The sequence below is a fragment of the Camelus dromedarius genome, chromosome 3 (genome assembly GCF_036321535.1).
Source record: "Camelus dromedarius isolate mCamDro1 chromosome 3, mCamDro1.pat, whole genome shotgun sequence".
NCBI classification, from domain to species: Eukaryota; Metazoa; Chordata; class Mammalia; order Artiodactyla; family Camelidae; genus Camelus; species Camelus dromedarius.
The window spans coordinates 52,547,549-52,568,598 of record NC_087438.1 but is presented as its reverse complement, the minus strand read 5'-3'; the positions used below and the strand labels follow the sequence as shown (position 1 = coordinate 52,568,598).

At 40.4% G+C, this 21,050-nt stretch overlaps 1 protein-coding gene and 1 pseudogene across 4 annotated transcripts in view; one reads left to right on the top strand and one right to left on the bottom strand.

Moving 5' to 3' along the window:
- Nucleotides 1–5,233: 5,233 nt before the first annotated feature.
- LOC105084870 (S-methylmethionine--homocysteine S-methyltransferase BHMT2-like) lies at nucleotides 5,234–13,896 on the bottom strand (annotated as a pseudogene).
- Nucleotides 13,897–18,285: 4,389 nt separating this feature from the next.
- DMGDH (dimethylglycine dehydrogenase) overlaps nucleotides 18,286–21,050 on the top strand; it is a 53,625-nt gene continuing 50,860 nt past the window's right edge. For 2 of the 4 annotated variants that reach the window (XM_031447094.2, XM_031447084.2), the window contains exons 1-3: nucleotides 18,293–18,408; nucleotides 18,575–18,706; nucleotides 19,439–19,613. In XM_031447094.2, coding sequence (XP_031302954.1) covers nucleotides 18,308–18,408; nucleotides 18,575–18,706; nucleotides 19,439–19,613 — 408 coding nt within the window. In that variant the 5' untranslated portion in view covers nucleotides 18,293–18,307. Of the gene's footprint in view, nucleotides 18,409–18,574; nucleotides 18,707–19,438; nucleotides 19,614–21,050 lie in introns of all 4 variants that reach the window. The other 2 variants (XR_010378795.1, XM_010975035.3) reach the window with 2 other exon arrangements.

Sequence of the window (21,050 nt, the reverse complement as noted above, 5' to 3'; positions counted from 1 at the left end):
GTGAGGTGATACCTCATTGTAGTTTTGATTTACTTTTCTCTAATAATTAGCAATGTTGAGTATCTTTTCATGTGCCTATTGGCCATCAGTATTTCTTCTTTGGAGAAATGGGTCTTCTGCCCATTTTTTGATTTTTTTTTTGTTGTTGTTGTTGTTGTTGAGTTGTATGAGCTGTTTGTATATTTTGGAAATTAAACCCTTGTTTATTGCATTATTTGCAGATATTTTCTCCTATTCTGTGCATTTTCATTTTGTTTATGGTTTCCTTTGCTGTTCAAAAGCTTATAAGTTTGATTAGGTCCTATTTGGATTTTTTTGCCTTTGTTTCTATTGTCTTGGGAGGCTGACCTAGGAAAACATTGCTATAATTCATGTCTGAGAATATTTTGCCCATGTTCTCTTCTGGGAGTTTTATGGCATCATGTCTTATATTTAAGTCTTTAAGCCATCTTGAGTTAATTTTTGTGTATGATGTGAAGGAGTGTTCTAACTTCACTGATTTACATGCAGCTGTCCAACTTTCCCAACAGCCCTCGTTGAAGAGACCATCTGTTCTCCACTGTATATTCTATGATGCATTTTTAAAGTTGCACTTTTTTCCAGTGCTCATGATCTTGAGTGTGAACCCCCTCCTCTACCCTAATGCTTCCTGCATCGCCTCCAGTCAGGACCTATATTCTGCTTGTGCAGCCTGCCATTCCACTTCCTGATGGACTTTCCTGCACCAGTTTCCCCAGCTTCAGCTTCTTTAAGCCAACACAATCTGATGCTAGTCTGTCATACATCATGCATTGATTCCTCAAAATATTTCTGGCAAGGAAATTCAACAAGGCAGCATAAGACAGTGGCTTATTCATCTTTGCATCCCTTGACCCTAGCATGGTTGGTACATTCATTCACCCACTCATTCATTCATTCAGCACATCTTTTTTTGAATTCTATAATGTGCCAGGTACTGGGAACACAACGATTAACAAGATATTTTTTCTGCCCCTCCTAGTAGGAAACAGGCTAGTAAATAGGAGTTGTCAACAGCATATTAAAACTTGGTTGTAGTTATTCAAGATGAATGTGGGGTACTATGGGAGGGGTGCAGTGACTGTCAGAGGCCAAGCACTAGGAATATGTTATTTGGATAGTGTAAGAATGAGTGAGTGAATAAATGCATGAATGAGTGAGTATAGTTAGTATGAAAGCACAGAACCTTCAAGGTGAGTAGTCACCATCACATGGAAAGATGCTTCTCCAATTTCACTATTTTGAAGAGGTCAGCTCGTATGAATCCATATCATACAAAATACAACTTTTATTCCCCTCTCCCTCCTCTTCTCTGCTTTCTCTTCAGCCCAAATAGCAGGATGAAAAGAAATGTGATTTCCAGAGTACCAGCAATGCCTTAGCCAGCCTGGCCCACCTACTTGATTAAGACTCTATTAAAATAACTCTGATGTCAGGCAAAATTGCACCCTTCTGAAATCCTTTTCAGCGTTTTCATTATTGATTAAACAAGATATCTGCTTATCTTCAAGGCAGCTGGCTGTACAGCCAAAGTGTGTTGCTTAACTTTGCTTACAATTTTGCTTAAGGTTATCAAATTATGGCTGTGTTTGTGGGGAAGCAGGAGTTGTTTTCCCAGCTGAACTTCACCCCTTAGTTTCAGCACATCTCTTCGATCCCTTCCGATGGTTTCTATGCCAGCTGTTTGCAGGTTTGTGTTGCGGATTTTACACACGGCACAGCAGGGTTTATCAGAGGGCCATCTCCTCTTCTCGAAACTCCCTAGTACAGTAAACATCTGCTGTGGGACTGGAAAGAGCTCGTTCAAGCTTGTTTTCCTTAGTTTCACTGATCTTTAACTTTTTACAGACAATTACTTTTTCCTTAATTTCCCTATACCAAATCAGAGCCCATAGAAATTTCACTTTTTAAGAAAATCCTCATTTTTATATGTTAAAATATTTAATGTAAATTACAAGTAGTAATTTAATATTTTAGTATGCATCTCTCAAAAGGACAAAATTAATTCTGATTCCTTAATACTCAGTCCATATTAAATGTTCCCAATTTGCACCCCAAAGGCCTTTTATAACAGGTTTGTCAAAAGTAGGATCCAATCTAGGACCATGCATTGCGTGGGTTTGTTCTATACAGATGAGCACTCCCAACACACTGACCTGTGGAATGGCAGGCCAGCTGCCCTGTAGAATATATGATCCACCTGATTGCTTCCTTGTGGCGTTGTTTGCCTTGTTCCTAGATTGCCTGTATTTCCCTTAAATTGGGAGTGAAATCCAAAGGCTAGATTGGATTCCACTCAAGCACTTCTGGCTGATGCGTCATTGGTGATGGAGTGTTTCTCATTCTGTATCACAGCAGGAAATTCATGATACCTGATTTTACCACTTTTATCAGAAATCTCAATAAAAATTTTAAAACTATAAAAATTTAAAAATTTTGTATTTCATTGAAAAAGTAATAACTACCCACATTAACACATTTAAACACTAAAAAAGATATCAGAGAAAAGGAAGTCATCCTTCTACACCATACTTTCAATCACTAGTCTCCCTCTTTTAAAAGGGAAGCATTCCTCTCAGAAATATTCTGCACACATGACAGGAGCATATTTTCATTTCAAGCGTATCTGGGAGATCCTCCCATTTCAATACATGTTAATCTCATGCATTATTTTTTTGGGGTGGGGGGTAATTAGCTTTATTTATTTTAATGGAGGCACTGGGGATTGAACCCAGGACCTCGTGCTTGCTAGGCATGCGCTCTACCACTGAGCTATACCCTCTGCCCACTCATGCATTGTTTTTAATGGTTCCATGACTTATCATCCTGTAGATGTTCCATAACTAGTTCACTTAACTAGTATTTCACAGATGGATATTTTGGTAGCTTCCAGACATAGGCTTTTGTACAAATATGAAAATAATTGTAGGTTGCATTCCTAGAAATAACATTGTTTGTCTCAGGGTGTGTGAATTCTAAATTTGAATAGATATGGCCAGATTGCTTTCTAAATAGTTGTACAAGTTTCCACGTCTATAAAAAGCATATGTGTGATAGTGTCTTTTCCCTTACACCGTTGTCAGCGTAAGGTATTATCAGTTTTTTGGGGTTTTGTCAATACAGGTGAAGAAAGGTATCTTGTCTTCATGTATATTTATCTAATTTTGAATATGTTGCATATCTTTTCCTACATTTAATAGGTTAAGGAAATCTATTTCCTGTAGATTAAGGAAAGTCTCCCTTAGTATATCGAACTTTTTTTTTTATAACAACAGAACAAGAGGGAAAGAGGTTTTTCAGAAAAACTTAAATGGTTATGGACACTGGGGGAGGTGGGGAGGAGATAGTATGAGGTGCATGTAGGGGACACAGGAGCTGAGAGTTGATCCGCAGAAGTTTCCTAAGAAGGGAGAGGATCTTCTTTCTTGGAAGGGAAGATTCAAGTTACCACATTAAGAGATAATGTGTTCAGAATGTTCAGAAGCTGCCTGAACTCATTGTCATTGCCAGCAGCACCTCACATCATCCTTACTAGGTGCACTGTGGTTCCTGGGGTCCCTCACTCACTGCATCATATCCTACAGTGGAAGAGTGACCAGCAGGCAAGGGTGGTGATGCTAGTACTGACCCAAGGCTTTGCTTGGTCCCTAGCTGGGTACATCTCCCTCTCACAACACCTGTAAGCCAATAAAATGGGGTGGAGTGGCGTTCTGAATGCCAACCACATGGGTGAGTCCCCCTCACAACATCTGCATAGGTGGGAAGACGGTTGAACTAGGGCAGCTCAAGACTCCCTTACTGGAGAAGTGGCTACTAACCCTCATTACACATTATTCCTGTTTGACTTCACCTTTGTTTAATTAATGCATACATTTAAAATTTTCTTATATGGTGAAATGTGTGAGTTTTTTCTTTTATGGATTTATGTTTAAAATTTTTATTATCTCTGAACTTGTTCTAAGAGATCCAACTTTTTCTTCCCAGATGTGATGAAATGTCCAACATCATTAAACAATCCAGCTTTTCCTCAGACCTGAAATACCCCTTTATCAGACATTAACATATATGTTTTATATATGTATATAATAATCTGATCTTTTTTTATGCAAGCATCTGGTAACTTTAATTACTGAGTTATGTATAGTGATCATATGGTAAGTCCACACTTTCCTCACTACATCTGTTTCTAATTTTCCCATTGCTCCTGTAATCCCACCCTCCACCCTTGCAATATGAACTTGAGAGTTTGCATGTGTATTTCTCCTCAGTCTTGATGATTTTTTTCCACTGGGATTATATTGCATTTGTTAATCAATTTAGAACAACTTTGCTTCTTAAAGTACTGTCTTTGTTCTTTATAAGTATGTGTATAGATGTATTCATCTTAGTTTGCACCCTTAAATTGATTTCAACAGCTCTTATACCTTTCTTGTTAATATTATTCCTAGACAGTTAGTCATTTTGCTGAAAACGTAAAATAGATCTTCTACTATACTTTCAAAATAGTTGTCGTGTGTATAAAAAGGCAGTGCTTTTGTATATAAAAATTTTTTTGGTATATAAAATTTTTAACCAGCCACTTTACTGAATTTTCCTATTATTTGTAAGAGCTTTCTAGATGACCTTCTTGAGATTTCTAGCAATGTAACTATTTCATCTGCATAAAATATAATTTTGTCTTCACTTTTCCAATATTTTAAATGGTAATGTGTTGTCTAGTATTGTCAGACCATGGTAACAAGAGTAGGGTATTAAGTATACTTTCTTTACTTTATTTGGGGGCACAATTATTAAGTTGGAGTTAGAACCACATGACTGAAATACTTTTCTTCAATATGTTTTTATTATTACCTAAGCTGTGATCCCATTACTATATAAATTTTGAATCTCCCAGTGTAGGAAATCTGTTTTTTAAAGACTTTATTGGTTACCTCTTTGTCCCTGGGAAGTTTTACCAACTTCTATCTCATCAACATTCTGCTCCAAGTTGAGTGTACTACACTCAAAATGAAAACTATGTGTTTCATAAATCAAGGATGGCTTTTGTCATATATATATATATGTTTATATATATAAATGTATAATAGAGAGGGGAGAAAGAGAGGGAGAGAGGGGAAAGAGAAAGAGAAGAAAGAGCCTGGAATATGATAAGTAATACATGTTTGTTATTATTATTCCAAAGAATGGTCAAAAATTTTCAAATATTCAAACACTATAAAAGGTAAATTATTTTTAATTGTATTAATTGTTGCAAATTGATAACAGTATTTTTGAAAAAACAGGGAGAAATCAGCACATAGCAAATAGCTCAATGTAAATCAAGAAAATGTTAGACCAAGATAGATTTGAACTCTAACTTTAAAAACGTTCTCCTAAAACTGTTTATCTATTTTTATTTATTTTAAACAACCAACAGTAAGTATTTCATGGAGTATCTATTAGTATGCTTGGCACAATGCTAAACACTTCAAAGAAAAATATATGAAGCATATTGCATGATTCTTGTCCTTAAGTAGTTTGTAATCTAGCTATTTGTGATTATAGAGACACATTAAAAAAACTCTAGGACTTAACATCTTTAAGTAAAACTGTTTTTTGAAAGTAATCACTTTGGATGGTTATATGATTACTTCAATAATCCTGCCATTGCTCAGATTATTTTTTGCTTCTTTTCATTTGGGATTGCCTTTGGAGTCATTATAGAAATCATTTAAGAAAGGCAGACTCACTGATTTAGTTTTAATTTAGAATGCCACCCCATCTTCCTCCTATGCCTAGTTTAGTCACCGAATTAATTACTGGGTTTGGTGCTCAGTGACTTCTGGTTATTTTTAAATCTCACACTCACTCTACAAGACAAGTTTCGCTATTCATGATGACCTTCAAGGCATGCCCTGTAGCATTACTGCACAGGAACTATCTGGAGGACCAGGAGCCTTTCTCATCATCTTTGCATCTCCTCCAGCATCCTGCTTGGCACTCAACCACAGCAGGAGTGCAGTACGCATCCTGTGTTAAATTGACAACATATTAGCTGTTCAGCAGCTGGAGACATCAAGGTGGCATGAGGATAGAGGCGAGGAAGGGTTCCAAGTGGGACTTGAGGGGGATTGCTTTCCGTCCTGTTATTTCAGTGTTTTCTTTCACTATTCCTTAGACGTCTGGCTTTAACAGTGAAGGACAGAAAGGTCTGCCTGAAGCTGGCAGCAGATTGTCCCAATACTCTCTTCTAGCCCTGTGTTTTAAAAAATGCATAGTTAATTAATGGAAAGATTCATACCTGTTTTATAAGCTCAATATGTTATGTACATATTTGCTAAATACACATAATTTTAGTGGATGATCAGGCTCAAGTTGAATTTCAGTCTCAACATACAGACAAAAAATATGCCCATATCCATTAATGCCAGGAGTCTACATTTCTGTCCTCAATAATAGTCACTGGGTTTCACACTACCTTTCAGAAAAAGGCAATGTGTTTGAATTTACATGGTTCTGTGAATTACATTCATTCTGAAATTTCTATAGCAGGGTCCTTCTAGGTCTACTTAATAACATAATGGCAAATATATGAAGCCAGTTTTTAATGTACTGAGAAAGTAAAGTTCTTCAAAAAGTAACTAAGGACAGAATACAAATTACTTTGTCAGTATTCATTCCTTGTTTTTAGACAAAGAAGAGTACAAAGTTTCCTGGTCACAGACCTCTATGTTAAATATATATATGTGTGTGTGTGTGTGTGTGTGTGTGTATATATTTTTTTTTTACAGTTTTTTCCACTTTACTTAATGAAATAATGAATAAATCAATATTTTTGGATGATGGAAATGTCAGAAATCTGGGGTGTCTACAGGTTTCTGTGTAATCACAAATTTTTGCGAACATCAGTATGTTTGGGAGTTTAGGGTGTAAGAAATTTCTGGCTTTATTCTACAGAATAATGTTTCATCTTTAATTGTTAATGAGTTTTAAGGATCCCTAGACAATGCATATTAAAATAAGCCATTTCTCACTTATATGAACTATTTTAATCATCACCAAAGTATGATTTCCTCACCTTTTAATTATATTTCTATTTAGTACTTTTTTTTCTAAGCCTGAGACCTATAAAAAACATCTTGAATAAATATCCCTATCTCCCAGAAGAAGTGTTTGCTTAAATGATCTCTTGCCTACTTTTACAATCCAAATTAATTTACATTAGGAAAGTTGTTCCAGTGCAAAAATAAAGACTGTTCTAAGTCCAACTGAAATAAAGTACAAAATGGACTGAAGACATAACAGCACTAATTCAAGAAGATAGCCAAGATTGTGGCTGGTTTCTAGAAGATGGAAAAGGTGTGGCATTGTATTGACAGATGAGAAAGAAAGAGATAGAGAAATTCAAGGGGACCCCAGAAAAATGTCTTCCGTAATAAAGTGATTGATTATAACAAATAGCATAAATTAGATATTGGAAGACCTTCGAGAAGGTGAAGGCCTTTTATTCTTCTTTCAACAATAAAAAAGAAAGTTAATTAGAAATTCCTAGAAAACCAAATGCTGTACAAAGAAAGACACAGTCCAAGGAGGAAACAGATTAATATATGGCCTGAATTTGGACTACGGATGAAATGTAAGAAAAGAGAACCAATTTGACCTTGGAACCTTCTCCTACAAGGGCTCGAGTTTTGTAAAAATAGGTTTATTTCTCTTTCTCCATAGTTTCATGCTTACCGCTTGGTTCTGCAGTGAATGATGTTTAGAAAATCATGACCAGGATATTAGACTGGAAATTTTACTGGAGGCACCAAGATATGGTAGATATCAGGTATTAAAGCAAGACAGAAACTCTGCAGAAATTCTAAAGTAGGTGGCTAAGAACCAGACAGATGACTCACCTGACTCTACACTGGAAAATCTAGATTCCAGAGACCAGCAGGTTGGCTGGTGAGTGAAGAGGGTGTGGTTAAATTGAGATCAGACCACACTCTCCAAGTTTGTCTCAATAAAGGAAGGATGAAAAGTCTTCTAGCCAGTTTAAGCCTTCTTGGAGAGGCAGGGCCAGCCTAGGGGTATTTAAAATCAAACCCAAAAGAGTCACCAGGAAGGAAAATGAGACTCCCAAAATAGAATGGGAGCATATTTGTAGTGACCTGCTGATAAAAATCAGGATCTGAGGGTGAAGCAGAGAAAAAGTTTTTAGAGAAAAAATGCAATGCCTGTGACATGAGAAATATACACAGAAGTTTCCGGGGGAAGCGTCTAAAGAACCATAAACGCACTCATGAAGATCTGCCAGGCCCAGAGAACGTGGCCTTCCTTTTAGGTTGCTGGTCTTTGAATCTGAAGAGGTCAGAAACCATGATGAACAAGATGAGAAGGGAAGGTTGGAAGCATAAGACAGAGAAGGAGAAGGCTCAGACTGGCTTTCCCTGGTTTCCTGCATATTGAAAGATTCTGCTGGAAAAGAGAAGTTTTAAGTTTGAAACTTGTTCCAGGTTTTAAGTTTGAAACTTGTTCTAGTAAACTAAATGCTTAATTACTGCATTGACACTGTGTTTGCTAAGTCAAATGGTCATGGGCTTTCTATTGCCTAAGAGTATTCAAAGAAGTTCTGGGGCATGCCAGTGTTTTCAAACAGGAACACAGGAAAAGAGTTCACCCATGGAGCAGGTTTAAAGAGACAAAAGGAAACAAAAATAAAGTTGTATTCTGATTATATTTTATAAGCCCTCCTTTTTTAACATGACAATTATAATAATTCTGTAAATGTTATTTACTAGCTTTATATCTTTATAATAAATCTACAAACAAAGCTTGGAAAACTTAATTATAATTACAAAGCAGAACACAATGGTTATAAACCTTGATGATTTGAAAGAAATGGTATACCTTCAAGAAGCCACGAGGTAGATGAGGGAGGAAAGGTAGAGGGAAGCAGAGTCAATTCTTATTTTACAGAGAGTGGAATCAAGAGATACTGCCTCATATTGATGAATTTAAAAATAACTGGTTAAATATGAAATTCAAACTTATAAAGATAACCAACAGAACAAGCAAAAATGTAATAAGTCAGAATTGGGGGAAAGTGAACAGGGAAAGGGAAGATTATGTGATTTAAATTTCTTAACTTTCATAAAGGGTAATTACCACTTAAAATTGATAAAACAAAAATAGAGAAATAAGACTTCAAAACAAATGGCAAACAGGTGACCCTTAGAAGTAGGACTGGTGTCAGGAACGGGATGGCTTCTATTGTCATTTTATACACTTCTGTGCTTTGAATTTTTATCACCATGTGCATGAATAATTATTTACAACAATAAATAAAAGAGATGAGAGGAAATAGTAATGTTAATTTAAAAATTCCTACCTGGCTCTAATTCAAGGTTTGATGTGCATACTGAGACCACTTCCCCAGCTGCCATGTTTTTCTGAAGCTGGTGGCAAAAATCCCCTTTCTGGGGCCAGCTCCTCTGCCATCGCCCTGATGTGGTAGGGCTCAAATCCGCAGCACCCGCCTATGTACCTGACCCCCAGGTTGCAGGCCTCTCTGGCATATTTTTGAATATCCCATCTGGTTGCAACTCTGGGCTCCAGTCCTGTAATACAATAGCTAGGGCACTCCTGTTACCATCTTGGTTTTCAAAGGATCGATGTTCTGATGGGTGTTATTTTTTCAATTAAAAAACTATTCATTTTAGAGGGTGGGTTCTTCAGATAGCTCACTTTTGGTTAACATTCAGTGTCTTCATCTTAGGTAGCCTCGTATTTTAGGTCTGTTCTGTCGTTGTTCATTATAGCCATGTCCATTTTGTCACAACAAGAAATCACAAGGACTCTAACGTGCACCTGAGCTTACCAAAGGGCTATTCTGGGAGATCCATAAACCCTCCTTGGCCGCAGTCGGGCGTGTGAAACCCCAGGGCTGCACCATCAGGTGCGCTTTCAACCCTGCAGCCTGCAGGCCTTCCTTCATGAGCCTCATGGTCTTCAGGCTGGTCCTGGGCCCAAATCTGAAATTCACGCCAACCATCGAAGCCCCTAGTCCAAGAAGTAAATCTATTTACTTGTTTCACAATTTATTCACTTGTTTTTTTAAATTTTCTTTTCTAATAGTTGGAAGGTTGCTTAGAGATTAGCTACCCTCTTCCACTTCCCAATGTTACAGATAAAGAGACCGATTCCAATTAATGCTTTTATTTTCAAACTGCTCTCGTGATATTAAAAAACGCTGTTAAATTTCATACATAGACAATAACTGAAATGCTTCTCACATCATGGGTCCAAATTACCTGCCTTCACCAGCTCCACAGCACACTGTCCAGGTGTTACACCCTGCGCATCTCCCTCTGGGCCTATGCACATGGTGGCTGCCACGGGTTTTCCGGATTCTTTTAAGACTTCCACAGCTCACACAGCTTCTTCAGTGTGTTCAAAATATTAAGAGAAATTTTTTTTTTCTATTGGTCCAAACATAAAGCTGATTTTGGAAGGTAGAATGCAAATTTTGCAAAAACAGTTGTAACATTTACGAAATGTATGTGATAAATCATACTAAGGAACATGTCTCTATCAGACTGACTGAAGAATACCTTTCTAAGTCAATCTTCTAATTCTTTTACCAATAACAAATTTTTTCATTCAGAGCTCAGACTAAAAAGGCTTTAATGTAACTAAGTATTTAAAAATTGTAGTTTTGAAGGAACAGGAGTTTTACTAATAAATTTTGAATTCCTTCTTTATGAAACTGGGGCAATCTCTGCAGGATGATGACTAGTTTATCATGCTTTACACTTCAAAGTGTTTTTATATTCGCTTCTAGTTGGATATTCGTAAGTGGTCCAGAAAGTAGGAAGGGAAATGTGATCATTTCCGCAGATGAAAACCCTGGGGCACAGAGAGGGAAGCAATAGCTACCGGGTGTCTCTGCGGATGGTGGACAGGACTCCGTGTCTGGTAAGCCCAGGCCATCTGCAGGGGTAAGCTTCCCAGGAACTCCCTTAAGCGCCACAGTTGAAAAGCTGACCTTAATTTAAGTGGAGAAAAGCCAACAGACATTTTCCCATTTCTTCCTTCTTGACTTAGAAACAGATTCTGCAGAAGCAGTGTGTGAGGACTGGCAGAGAAAATCAAAAGAGAGGTTCTTAAAAAACAAACTTCTGTTCTCATCCATCTGGAGAACACATAGGCTGGCGTTTGTGCTTGTTCCTGCAGATGATTTTTCCTGGTGGGTTAGCCAGGCTGGGGTGGCCCTGAGCCTTGGGAAGGTTGACGAAGCAAGGTTTTCAGTAGGTTCAGTGAAGTGATTGGGGAGCTAGCAGTTGGGAGGTTATTGTCCTTTTTGGGGGCAAAGACCTAGGTTGAGGGCTTGATTCCAGAAGGTAGCAACTGTGATGGGAAATAGGGAATGAGGGCTTTTTAAATTCTGGACATGGAAGGAAGAGAGTATTCTTTTTTTTTCCTTTTTTTAATCAAAGTGTAGTTAATTTACAATATTGTATTAGTTTCTGGTGGATAGCATAGTGATTCAATTATACATGTATATACATAAGTTTGTTTTCTATGTCTGTGAGTTTGTTTCTGTTTTGTAAATAAGTTCATTTATGTCATTTTTTTTTAAAGATTCCACGTATAAATGATGTCATGTGGTATTTATCTTTCTCTGTCTAACTTACTTCACTTGATATGATAATCTCCAGGTCCATCCATGTTGCTGCAAGTGGCATTATCTCATTCTTTTTCATGGCCGAGAAGTATTCCATTGTATAGATATACCATATCTTTATTCATTCATCTGTCAATGGACATTTAGGTTCCTTCCATGTCTTAGCTATGTAAATGATGCTGCTATGAGCATGGGGTGCAATTATCTTGTCAAATTAGAGTTTCCTCCAGATATATCCCCAGGAGTGGGATTGCTAGATCATAATGTAAATCCATTTATAGTTTTTAAACAAATCTTCATGCTGTTTTCCACAGTGGCTGCACCAATTTACATTCCCACCAACAGTGTGGGAGGGTTCCCTTTTCTCCATACCCAGGAAGAGAATATTCTGGGCCTTCATGTCCAGTCAGTGACAATTCTTATGGATTCTAACTTCACAATACCACTCACTCACATGTTACATCTTTAGTGAAACAGAGAGATGGGAGTGAGCAAGGTGTGGGCGGAGGTGGGCAAGGAAACTGCCCCTGGGCCCTGAGCGCTATCATCGGTGGGGCCCGGATGAGCCCGAGTAGCTGCCTGCCCTCTGGGCTTTGCTCCCTCACAGCCTCTCACCCCCACACAGCTCCTTCCAGCCCTGCCCGCCCACAGGAGAGGATGCTCCCTAAATCGCTGTCCCCTTCCTCTCACGCCATGTTGTAGGGCCCCCAGGAATCAGCTGCTGCGGCCACCCAGAGGGAAACCAACGGCTGCAGCAAGGCCCTTCTCAGCCTGTCCTTTGGCTTCACTGAGAAGCTGGCCTTCAAGCGAAAGGATGCTGCCTTGACCACAGTGCATTCACATAAGTCTTCGACTGTTTATATGGAGGAAGCGAGGGCACGCGACAGTCCAAAACCCTCACGAAAGTTGAAGGCTATGCAGTTTTGCCAAAATAGAGTAATCCTTTCCCTGTGACTCTAGGCTTAACTCTGTGATAAAGAAGTCCACGTTTTTCCTGGCAAAACTCTCTAGCTGGAGTCGAAAAAGTTTTAATCCTTGCTTCATCCTTGGAGTGTTTGTACAGTGATGTCTGGCAGACCTCCCCCCTCCCCCCCGCTATCAAAGCATCACCTTTGCCGGCTACTTCTCTGGCGAGGTCACAGGCAGCAAGGTTGACAGCTTCCCACTGAGGTTGGAGAGCAAGAGCTCCGATGGTGAGCTTGGCATTTTAAAAGTGAACTTTCATAGATAACAGAGCGGGTATTGAGCAGGCAGTATGAGTACAAGTCACTGGTTTAAACTGCAATTTGAGAAGACCAGCAGAGTTGGGTACTGTGTCCTCTGCTACCAGGGAGCTTGCATTTCCATTATTGTGCTGACCACACTGGACATTAGTAAATGCTCATTTGTTTGCCTTCCACCCTTTACCTGTGAGCCACTTCAGAATAGGGTCTATGCCTTTGGATCATCTTTGTATCTGCCATAGAGCACAGACTTAGCAGGTATTCATTAAACGTTGGTTGGTTGAATGAATAAATGGACATTAATATTTACAAGTAATAACACTCTACACTTGCAGAATATCTCACAATAATTCCATATCCTTCACCTTATCCGCTTTCCTCAACAACTCTATGCATATAAGCATAAGTTATCTCCATTTTGCAGAGAAAATCCATGCTTCATGCAGTTAAGTGTCTTGCACAAAGTCACACAGCCAGTTGGTGGCAAAGTTGGGTATTAAACCCCATTCTCCTTCCTAGGCCAGTGCTGGGTTCCCTAGGCCCACCCTGTCTCTAGATGGAAAAGTCAGAAGAGAAGAAAGTGAAATGAGAAAGTAAAAAGAGCCTCTATAAAGTGTTCTTTCTCTATAAGAAAATAGCACAGAAGGACGGCCATGCCCTTCCAATGGCCTCTTTTCTCCCAATTCTATCCCCTCTCCCTCCCCTAGATAAAGAGACAGAAAAAGCTCGTTTATTTAGTACGTGTATGTTTACATAATGATGAATTACTTAATAGATATTTTATGTGGCGGAGTCTGTAATGAAGTGTAGTAACACATCTGGTCAGTTCCATGGATGCCCCAAAAGAGGTGGTTTTATTGTAGACGAGCCCTGGCTCCCTCCCCCACCACCCACCTTCCACATTACAGTTTACCTGATGGTCCATATTTTCTTCACTGGCAGAAAAGGTGAAAGTCTGCATAACATTTGATCCCACTCTCATGAGGTCCATGTGAAGGTGACGAACTACGAAGGAGTTGTTTTTTTCACTGAAATTAAAAAAATGAAAAGTCACAGAAGCTATCATTTTCAGCAGCAGCTTGCCCACCCACATCTCTTTCAATCATACACAAATCTAAACCTAATACTTGTAAAGAAATTCCGATTCAGGTCAGTAAAATTTAGGGACAGGACAAGGCAGAGACCCTGTGAAGTGGGGGCTGTTTAGAGTAGCCTCGTATTGACCTGCTGATGGGCTGCGTCGCCTGGTGTGGTCACATGCAGGTATTAAGGCCTGGGTGGCCAGCTGTCCCTTGGGTCTCTTGGTCTAGAGAGGGTTTATTCATTTGCCAGTGTCACGAAGGATATAGCTGGTCTACTTACAGTCGGCACTGGGGAGCCCCCCAAGAAGCACGAGGGCGTTCTCACAGTGGGCAGACCGTATGTGGGTGGCGCCCCATCTAATGGATTTAACGGCAAGTAGCTGGGTAGACGCAGTCAGGGAGCTTTCCTTGGCCCATCATAAAACCCCTCCTCTCTCTCTTCATCTCCCCGCACCCCCACCTTAGTCTTTATCCTTGCTATTTCAACTTTCTTCCTGGTTTAGCAAAAAAGATCTTCTAAAATTAAGAACACGTTCTTCTTGGGCCAGATGAAAACTTCCTGCTAGGTACTAGAGAGACAGAACTTTGCCCTACCATCTAACTGGGTGTCTGATGAAACAGTAACCAGGGCCATTGGGTACTCATGATATGCGGGGCATTTCACGTGGGTTAACTTGCGAGTCCTCACAACCAGCCCCTGTCATGCCCCCATGTGACAGATGAAGAAACTGATCCTCAGAGTTCAAATGACTTGTTCACGGTCACTCAGCTGATCAGAAGGACCAAGACATGACCCCATGTTTGTCTGATACACTGTGCATCTATGAATAAAATCAGAGCAAATCAGAAGTTCCATTCCCAGCTTGTATCCTGTTTCACCCCTTTCTTCTCTGGCTTTATTTTCCACTCTAATTTAGGAGAACAAATACAAAAAAGAGCAAAAAGAGAATTTAAGTTCCAATTTGATGTTACTAACCAATCCAATTAGTTTCTATCTCTAACTCTTTTTTTTCAGCCAGGAGGATGAGATAAAACTGTGTTTATTTCTTTGCTCCTTCCGTTCCCCCAACAGAACCTGGCTGTCTACTGTCTATGCTAAGCTGGTGATTACCACCATTAATCATCCCTACCAAACATACTGTTTTAATATTGTATGCAAATTAGCAAGAAGGGTGCATCTGAAGCAATAACAATTTTGCTATGTTAAGGAAACTCTTAAGTATACAGGAGGGACATATTCGTGGAACAAATATTAAGATGTATATTTTAGTACCCCCTATATGTGAATATGCAAGTGTGTGGGGGGTGTGTGTGTGTGTGTGTGTGTGTGTGTGAGGGGGGAGGAAGGATGGGGAGAGAGAGAGAGAGGTCATTTTCTTCTATTTGGTTTGACTTATGTATTGTCACTGTCTTGACATCTTGGACATTTTGGCAAATGAAATAGTCCTTAGAAAACACTCGCTATTCCTTACTTTCAGTCAGAGTTAAGCAAAATGTCACCCAGATAAACCCTCTGGGGCGATGCTGGCACCGACCTGCATTAGGGCGCTCTGCTACTGCTTCTGGAGTCCAGAGCCCAGCCTTCACGTAGCCCCTCTTCTCCAGACTGAAGAGAAAGCTGCCATCTCCAACCACAACCTCCCCACTATCCCGATGTTCCAAAATACCTGGAAGAAGAGAAGAAAAATCACCTAAGACCCCTCTTTTTTTCTCTAAAAGCAGTTTCTAAATTTAGGAAAGGTGGTACAATCCTCTCGCAGCCCCCATTCTGTTAAAATCATCAGTGCCTAACTGTGTTTCAGAAAGACTGAGTAGACTCTATTTCTTGGACAATCCAGGTCCTTACTTTGTGCAAAATTCTGTGACTATTTTTGCTCAAATGCCATTTAACCCGAGTCAGATATAGTGAAAGTACTGATCTCATGATCGTTATTTTGGTTTTTCAACATGTTTGCGGCAATAAGTAAAAAAGCAGACTTCAGATCTTTTAAGTCCCTCATCTAGTCTCTTTCTATTTTACTACCTTTCTACAGAGTCAGCCCACCTGTAGCCTGAATAAAAGGTTGCATCCAGAGCAGTTTTCCAAGACTTCCGGTTTCCACTGTCTACAAAGTGCTTCCCCAGACGCCTGCACAGCTCGCCCTCTCACTTCCTTCAGGTCTTCGCTTAAGGGTCATTTTTTCAGAAAGGCCTTCCCTGTGATTGATTAAAACAGCAAACACCCCTCCTCACCCCTCCTTGAGGATCCCTATCCTTCTGGTGTAGATGGCAAGAGTTGAGACACAACCTTTTATTGAAAATACAGGCCAGTTCATCTCAGCCCTGCCTACAGCAGCACCCACAGACCAGAGCATGAATGGGGGAGGAAAGGCTCCAACTGCCCCTTCTAACCAGTCACATCTGCCACCCAGGAAGGTACATTAGAAGCAGCTGGACTGAGACTGAGCACCAGGCCACCATCCCAGCACATCTCTGTTCTCCTGTGGAGGGCAGTATGTTAGCTGTGTTAGCCATAAACACTCTTCTGACAGAGAGAGCTCCTGACTCTGTTTCTTTTTCTATACTTTATATCTAAAGATGAATTTTAGCTGAATATAGAAGAAATGTTAATATATTCTGTGATTCTCACCTCTCTCTCTAGTCCTTACATAAAATGAAATCTGCTCTTTTCGTTTTGTGCTTTTGAAACAAAAAAAAGACTTAAAACTTCAACTTTGCATTGAGACCTTCCCACATGCCAGGTCTAGTTCTAGGCAAGAGGGATAAACGTTGGAATAAGACCTGGTCCCTGCCCTCAAGAAGCTCGAAGCCTGGCTACGCTGGGGAAGGCCATCAGAGCAACAGGTCATCACGGCCCAGCATAATAAATAAAGGCTGCAGAGGGACATGGGGGGAGAGAATCAGAGGTGTAGTCCTCTGCGTAAAATCTTGTCTTGAAAAATCTAACCCATTTCAATGAAGCTAACCATGTTAAGAATCAAATTTAATCTTACACATCAAACAAAACACTGGTCCACAATTTGGGTGTTATGGGTTAGTTTCTCAACTCCCACATCCCATTTGTCATAGGGTTACACCACATGTATCCATTTAACACATCTCACATATGTCCCCCCAACCTTACTGCCCCCTGGACGATTGAAATGGTCTCTAGTTCACTCCAGCTCACTCTAAACTATCTTCCATTGCTGCCAGAGCAACGCCTTGCCTGCCCTTCTCCTATCTGTGATGACATCCTCCTTTGTATCCTGCTTACCTTCATACAACCTCTGTTCCTGCATCCACCACCTGTACCGCAGCACCTGGTTACTTACCTGCTGCCTCCGTTTGGCTGTAAGATGCTTGAGGCTCAGGTGACATCTTGTCTCTGTCCCTACCACCTCATAAACACCTAACAGCGGGGCTCTTCATAAACTACACCACGAGTTAGCAGACAGGACTGTTTTGAAAATGTCACATAGCTCACATATGCTACAAGTTTGGTCCTGATGAGGAGGAAAATAATGATACTCTTTAACAGAAAATTAGCTAGGGTTTCAAGACAATTATAGTGTAAATTTTGACTGTGCCCTCATGATGCCAAGTAAAGGTAAAACATTTTGATCTGTCATCTAGATGTTTGTCTGACATTTTAATTTTTGCCAGTTTTCTAAACAGCCATTAGCATGCATGAGGTCCTGGGTTCAGTCCTCAGTACCTTCGTTAATAAAAAAAAAACTAATTTCCTCCCCTCCCCCCAAAAAGTTAAAAAAATAAAATTCATAAAATACAGACAATTAAAATAAAATTATAAAATTTATAAAATAAACATAAGAAATATAGACAGTCCTAGAATGACAGAGGACTGTGTCAAATAAAAAGCACTGTAAATTATTTGCAGTATTTTCATATTTTCATTCCACCCTCTCTTTCAGTTTGGCAGTGACTCCGCCTCAGATCTGATCGTGAGCTCTGAGAGGTATTTATGCCCCCTTTTTGTAGATAGCAGTATCTACACCTCTTGGATTGAAGATCTGGCTTCAGGGCACCTCTTCATACACAGCGAAGACCAACTTTACCCTGTTGCAAGAAGCTGCAGAGGCTGGCTAGGGTCAGAGTTGGAGCCCCGCGGCCAGGAGGGCTGAGTAACTCCCGGGATCTCCCAAACTCACCTTCTTAGCGCCGGGGCCTCTAACCGGTGCCATCGGGCCACGGCTGTGCGGGCGCGCGGTGGAGGGGAGCGCGCGGGGCCAGGAGCCCGCCCCTCGCCCGGTGGGAGGCTCCCACCGCTGCGGCCGGCCGACTGCTGCCCTCAGAGCAGGGGCCCGGCCCTCGCCCTTGGCCCGGGTCTCGCCATGTTGCGCTCAGGCGGGCAGTGGCTGCGGGGCCTCCGGCTGCCCCGCTTCCCGCCGCGGGGCACCCCCGGCCGCCCGCGCTCCGTCTGCAGCCGCGAAGGGTGAGTGGGGCCGGGTCTGCTCGGAGACCTGCGGCTGGGCGGCTGCGGGGTGCGAGAGCGGGGCCAAAGCGGTCCCCAGGTTAGGGGCGCCTCAGACCCCCAGAAATGGGCACTGGGATTTCTTCTTGAATTACTTATGTTTTCTTTTCCATGCCCAACCGTCCAGAGTGAGAATATCAAAGGGTTTCCGGTGCCAAGACTCTCCTATCCCAATCCCCTTACCCAGTCGACTGCTGGCAGTGTCTTCTGTATCTATCCGGAGATGGTCTGTGGGGAGGCAAACACAGGTGTATATACGGTCTGTGGTTTACTTATACCTTGATTTTTACAGTATGTCTTGGAGAAGCTCATGATCTAGCTAGGAAGACCCTTATACAAATAAACATATCAAGCCACCGAGCAATAATTATAATTAGAGAAGTAGGTGCACAGTGAGAGGAAGTTACACGAGGAAGAGCATCGTATTCCATCTGGCTCTCTTCAGCCTGGGACACATTGGAGGGAGGAGGTGATCCAAGATTTATAGATAATGAACTTCATGATGAGTATGGTTTTTTATGGGATAAAATGATTATAAGTGCTTTTAAAGTAAACTGAGAAAAATATTCTCTAGATTATTTGAGGAAAGTCATCTGTTCACAATTATTTAGCTCTATTATTTACTCTATTATATAGAGTATTATATATACTCTATTATATATATTTACTCTGTTCACAATTATTTAGCTCTATTATATACTCCTTCGTGGCTGCAGACGGAGCTCAATTATTAGCTCTAACTATTTAGTTAGTTATTTACAATGGGTGGGGATTACGTGGAATGGGGTTCAAATGCCTCCCCCCACAACTGGGTTGCCTAAGTTAAGTTTAGGCTCCTCAAATGATTAAATCAGTACATGGAAATCTCACAGGAACTAGATGTTAAGCACTAGAGGAATAAGTAAGGAGAAGTGCACTAGTCAGGAAAACAAACAAAAAAACTGTAACTATCACAGCCTAGTAAAGCCACCATTAAAAAAATGTCTTCCAGAGAGGGAAACCCACCCTCATCTGCAGAAACACAATGGAAAGACAGAGCAGAAACAGTGATAATTGGAGGTGGCTGTGTTGGTGTGAGTCTGGCTTATCACTTGGCCAAAGCCGGCATGAAAGATGTGGTCCTCCTGGAAAAATCGGAGCTCACTGCTGGATCTACCTGGCACGCAGTAAGAAAGACACCCCAAAACTGTTACGGGCACTGAATCATGCACTAGTGAAATTGATTTCTTTCCCATTCATGGCTTCCCACTGTGACTTCTTCAACTGAGCCCCCTTTCCATAGTGTGTTGCCGTTGGTGTACTTCAAGGGGGGGTGTGGTGATCAACATTTATGATATTGATAATCTTAAGAAGATAATCTTGAACATATGGCTTCTGGATTCAAATCCTAGCTCTGTCATTTTCTACTTATGTGACTTCTGGCAAGTTACTTAAGTTTCCATTTCCCGATGTGTAAAATGGGAATATTAATAGTACCCACCTCATAAGGTTGTGATGAAGATTAAATTAGTATGTGTAGAGTTACTATGGTAAGTGTTTAGTAAATGTTGGCTTTTGTATTAAAGGATAGTGGCTGTGTGATCCTGAATACAGGCCTGAGACCTTTACCTCTGTTCCGCTCACCTGGCTTTAGTGGTCCTTCTATATTTATTGATTTATGATTTTAATTTAGTGCTGATGGACAAGAGACCATGAAATATTAATAGGATGTTGGGCTAAATGTTTTGAATGAGAGTTTTATAAAAACAAACCCACGTGACCCTCTCAGATGAGAAATCATCATCTCATTCTATGAAAATAGCTTTCTAGGGTGGGGACGAAGAGGATTGTTACAATTCTGATAGTCTGGCTTAACCTTGGTTAGTCTTGAGGATCTTGAGGAGTGGATGGTGAACAGAACCCTGGGCCTGGGCTCGTGAATATTGATTTTCTCAACTGACTCAAGATAGATGGAAGACAAAATTGGGGGTTCTCTAGGAGACACCTGAAGGTCAGAGGGTCTCTATTATTGAACTAGAAAAGTTCATCTCACACTAGATACCAAGATGTAAAGAAGGATGGGATGTTTGGCTGAAAGTTAGGGAGCCCCACTCACAGTTGCATCTTATGGGGCTGTGCAATGAGAGCCAGCATTTTTCTCCAAAAAAGTAACCATGCATATGTCCACATACTTGAACAAGCACTTGATGCACAGCTGAGGATTCTGGTCCATAAAGGATGACTGATGAACTTTAAGGGGAGTGTTTTTAAGTTCAGGAGAACCAAATGCCCACCAATGCCCACAACTACCACAGAGGAACCTTATAAATACTCCTAAACCAATTTTATTTTAAACAGATTGTGTTCAGATGTGCTTTCCAGGATAAATTAGCTGCAGAATGAGGGGGCCAGACACTTGACTGAGAGAACCTGCTTCATATAATTGCTTAGAATTCTTTGTCTGGATACCACATTGCATCTGCCAGAGTTGATAAAAAGGGTTTTGGCATACAAAAGCTAGATATTTTCCTGAGAGTGATTATTCAGTATTTATTCAGCAAATATTTGTGGGGTACAATCTACATGCTCATTCATCAAATGGATTATAAGCTATGACAAATGTC